We start from the raw sequence: 4,524 nt of genomic DNA on the forward strand, positions 1-4,524 counted from the left end.
CCATTTCGAGCTTTAACAGTGAAATATAGCCGAGAGTTGTGAACCAAGGGTAGATTAGAAACAGTCACGTGGCTTCTATCACCAGTTGTTGTAAATTCTCTGATCTGAGTTCCACCTTTCACTGTACCTGAATATAGATTAAATATAAAGTATTTATTGTTCAATTATTTTATATAAAAATTGATACTACTTCTTGAAATTAATGAGTCTTCTGAACAAATATAAGTGGTATGAGACATTAAACATCAGTTAGGTGCAGAAGAGTAGGGCGTAAAACTATGTTCATTGCATTTCATGTCTGTGGTATACATGAAGACAGCTTGACAAACCAAGTAAAGATAATGTGCATAAGATATGACTTACCTAGAGCCCACTGATACTCCACAATAGAACTTATCCTATCTTCAATATACCAGTTAAAATGTAAGGAAGACCAGTGAGGTGTAAAAGTCGGGTGATATACTATATGATTATTGTTGGTATCTTTCAATGATACATGATTTATTTTTCTGAGCTCTAGATCATCTATTGCCAATATCATATTATTTCTTGTTGTACCAATTACTAAATCCTCCCGTGTATTTATTGGTTGATAAATATAGGTGAATTTATACCAATGAATCACATCGACAAGTTCAGAACTATCACCCTGACAGAGATCTGGATTCAGTTTAAAACTGTTTATTTCATGTCCCAATCTAATAAAACCTTCTACTATATGATGTGATAATAAGATGTCATGTGGGTAACCAACATGTACAGTAAGCTGATAAGAACAATCTGTATCTAGAAATTGAATGGTTTGTTGAATCTGAACTGTTATAGAGATATAAACATCACCATCATGAGCTGTTGAATGTTGAGATGATCGAGTTTTAACACAAGATTGTGAATCTGTAGACCAATCCTCGGGGATGTTAGAATTACAAGAAGTTGTTGTGTCATCAGATATTGATTCAAATGAGGGATTAAGGATGAGATTCTCTCCAATAAATTCCAGGTAACTTGGTTCAGGTGGTGAAGTATCAATAATAATCCCATTAGAGACACCAACTTGTGATTGTAAACCACTACCGTCTACAGCATATACTTTATGATAGATCTTATCTCCTGTAACATACAAATGGTGAAGTTACGTTTTAATTACATTTATAACTCAAGACAACTATACATATATTTCTTTTACCAAAACCAATTGCTGTCTTTGTATGTGCTAAATTGAAATTTGTATTTTCATTTACCTGAATGCAATTCCATAGGTGATATATCAGTGGTTTTTATTTTCAAACCAACATTAGTCCATGGTAATATATCACAAGTAGTGGAGTCATTCTGTCTACCAACACACCAGTAATAATTCACAATACCTGATCCTATATCAGAGAAACCGTACCACGAAGCAGCAAGCAAGCTATCAGATGACTGGTATTCAGAGTCGTGTGGGTCTGGAACAAATCAAAAGACAAATGTAATAAATTCAATCAAAAATATTTAGGCTTTCGCCAATACTAATCTTACATGATACTCGTGAGTGACACCATATGGGGGTATAGTATTAACTATAATACCAAAATTTATACTTACCTAATCCATCATGTATGATACCAGTTGAAGGTGGTGTAGAATCAATTGTGATGCCATCACTGGTGCTCCAGCTACATAACCCAGCTTTGTTAAAGGCTAAAACTGTGCTGTAATATATCTTATCTTCTTGTAACTTTACTCCAGATATACTGAATGATTTCTGCTGTGGCGATAATTTTGTGTCACTCCTATGGATATTGTGACCTGAAATAATATACAACATTCTTGACTCGTATCTATAGGAGATGTTTTCTTTCAATTCTATCTGTTATCTTTTCTTCTGATATTGTCAGACGTTTGTAAGGATAAATGAACATCAGATCATTTTAGCAATACAAGAAACGCTTTGTATGAAGTTGTATACCTTGTGGATGTGTACTGATATAAATCTGGTAATAATCTACACCATGAATGCCACCATTAAATTTAACTTTCCAACCAACTATTATTGTATTGTTGTTTATTTGGTAGTCAATATCTTTATTACCAGTTGTCTGTTCTAATTCTTTAACCTGCAATAAAATTTAATATGCCATTGATTTATCAAACAGAACAGAAAATCTACATAAAGTTTTGAATAATTTCCATGCATATCAATAATCGTTATTTATAGCTATGTGAGTTCTCTAGATTAGGCTGAGGACGGGAGTTTAGACACCGAGCTTCTAGGCGACATCCAGTATTCGTCCATTGGGGTACTTACAGCTGCTCCTCCTAAATAAGTCAGAGTTGGTGGTTTAGAGACAACAGTGATACCAGGTGATTTATAAACATAATATCTTTTATCATCATACCACGCTCTTACAAATACTGAATAGACCAGGTTATCATGTAGGGTATTATCTGAAACAAATATGAGTAGTGTATGAGCTTATAGATTGGTCGCATGGGGATTCCATTTCATTTTATGGGGAAAATGCGACCAATATATAAGCTCCCAAAAAAGACCTAAATTCTCCACATTTCATAAATTCTTACAGCAAAACATCCTATATTTCATAAAATTCTTACATCCTACATTTCATAAATTCTTACAGCAAAACATCCTACATTTCATAAAACATCCTACATTTCATAAATCCTTACACTTAAAAAAAGACCTAAACTCCATACACCAAAAAACACCTTCAATCAATTTCCTACATTCCATCCAAAAAAGCCTTATATAAAATAACATCTGGTTTTAAAATAATGTTGAAGGGAGATAACTCTTGTTTTGGAAAACAATTTTCTACTCAATTTTAAACCTTAAAAATGGCAAATAAAATACTAGATCCAATCTTTAGATTATACGATCCGATTCGTTATTCATTTAACAAGAAAAAAGAGGATTATATTATCATCTCACCCACTGTTGGTTCTAAACCCCAATTGAATGATGGTTGTAGAATTACCTTCGAAATAAATTCATTATCGATTTGGTTGCTTCTTTCCGATGCTTATTTCAGATGTGATTTGAAAATTAAAGATGGAACTCAGAATCAAGCTCCTCAAACTAATACAACGTTAGAAAACAATTTCTTTCCAACTTTTTTTAGCGAAATGGTTTTGGAAGCTGGTTCAAATCCGATAGAAACAATTAAACACCCTGGGGAATTTGACACAATGTTGAAAACAGTTTCGATTCAGTCTCAGGTTGGATACCCGATGTTGGCGATGGAAGTGTTTTAAAAGAACCGGTAAGAAATGTTGCTGGATTAGATAGAGTGAGAGTTGTTGCTCGAAACACAATAGAAAGAGTAGCACGAGCAGCTAATCATGGATTTGAAAATCGAGTACTTCAGTACAATAATATTGTTGAGAATAATAGGTGGGGTAATTGGAAATTATATCCTTTATTCGGTAAAAAATTCATCTACAAAGAGAAATCAACGACGATAAGATATTCTTTGGAGAGAATGCTTCAGATGCAAAATTAGAAATAACGAATCTCCAACTTTTCATACCCGTAATAACACCATCAATTGAAGTAGAAACGAGAATATTCAACTCATTAACTATAGATAATGAAATAGCTTTTCTTCTTCGTAACACAGAAGGTAGCATGACTTTAACGGGAGAATCCACCACGTGGCCAATCACCAACACTATTAAACCAGCAAGATATTTAATGGTTGGTTTCAAGAACTTACCAGATTCTCAAACGAATAACAATAATGTCTTTAGAGTGGCAATGAACCAAACTCAAAATCCTTTAATCCATAAAGTTCAAGTAAGATTAAACAACGATAATTATCCTAACCAACCTTTAACAATTAATCCAACCACAAAGGATTATAATGAATTGTATAGAAACTATAAAAATATGTGTGAATTATTTGGAAATCTATCTCAGTTTGAATATGTAGATTTTGCACTTAATCATCCAATCTTCTGTTTTGATCTATCAGCTCACCAAGAAGATCTTTTCAAAACAGGAGTGAACATAAATATTCATATTGAAAAATACAAGGAGATGTAACAGGTTATTGTTTATTATTGGAAGAAGCAAAACATTTAATTAAAATAGCAGATAGAAGAATGATAAGAATTGAGTAAAAATACACCCTTAAAAATGAAAGAAGAAACTTTAGTTATGAAAATAATACAAGCTGTTGAAACAGATTCCCCAACTGTAATAACTTTCAACGGTAAAAAAATCAGTATAACTAAAAAACTTATTGATAAATACAAATATTGTAAAGTCAGAGACGATATAGATTTAGAAAGAATTGATACAAATGTAAAAAAAAGGTGGATTTATATTTTCCCTACCTTTAATATTTGCTGGTATTACCGCGGCGGCTACAGTGGTCGGTGCTACAGCTGCTGGAGTCAAAACTTCCAACGCAAAGAAAGCCGATGTTGCAAAAGCTGCTGCTACAAAAGCTGCCGAAGAAAAGAAAGCAGCCGAAGAACATAGACACAATTTAGCATTGGAAAAGTTGGCAGCAGAGGTTA

At 33.1% G+C, this 4,524-nt stretch overlaps 1 protein-coding gene across 1 annotated transcript in view; it reads right to left on the reverse strand.

Moving 5' to 3' along the window:
• The window catches only part of LOTGIDRAFT_165394 (hypothetical protein), a gene marked incomplete at both ends in the record, with an annotated part of 41,388 nt that overhangs the window by 11,840 nt on the left and 25,024 nt on the right, over positions 1-4,524 (reverse strand). Inside the window, 7 exons of the mRNA XM_009062411.1 lie at positions 83-127; positions 364-1,110; positions 1,242-1,445; positions 1,585-1,788; positions 1,949-2,096; positions 2,288-2,427; positions 4,339-4,452. Coding sequence (XP_009060659.1) covers positions 83-127; positions 364-1,110; positions 1,242-1,445; positions 1,585-1,788; positions 1,949-2,096; positions 2,288-2,427; positions 4,339-4,452 — 1,602 coding nt within the window. The remainder of the gene's footprint in view (positions 1-82; positions 128-363; positions 1,111-1,241; positions 1,446-1,584; positions 1,789-1,948; positions 2,097-2,287; positions 2,428-4,338; positions 4,453-4,524) is intronic.

This window comes from Lottia gigantea (genome assembly GCF_000327385.1).
Source record: "Lottia gigantea unplaced genomic scaffold LOTGIsca_51, whole genome shotgun sequence".
Classification (NCBI taxonomy): Eukaryota; Metazoa; Mollusca; class Gastropoda; family Lottiidae; genus Lottia; species Lottia gigantea.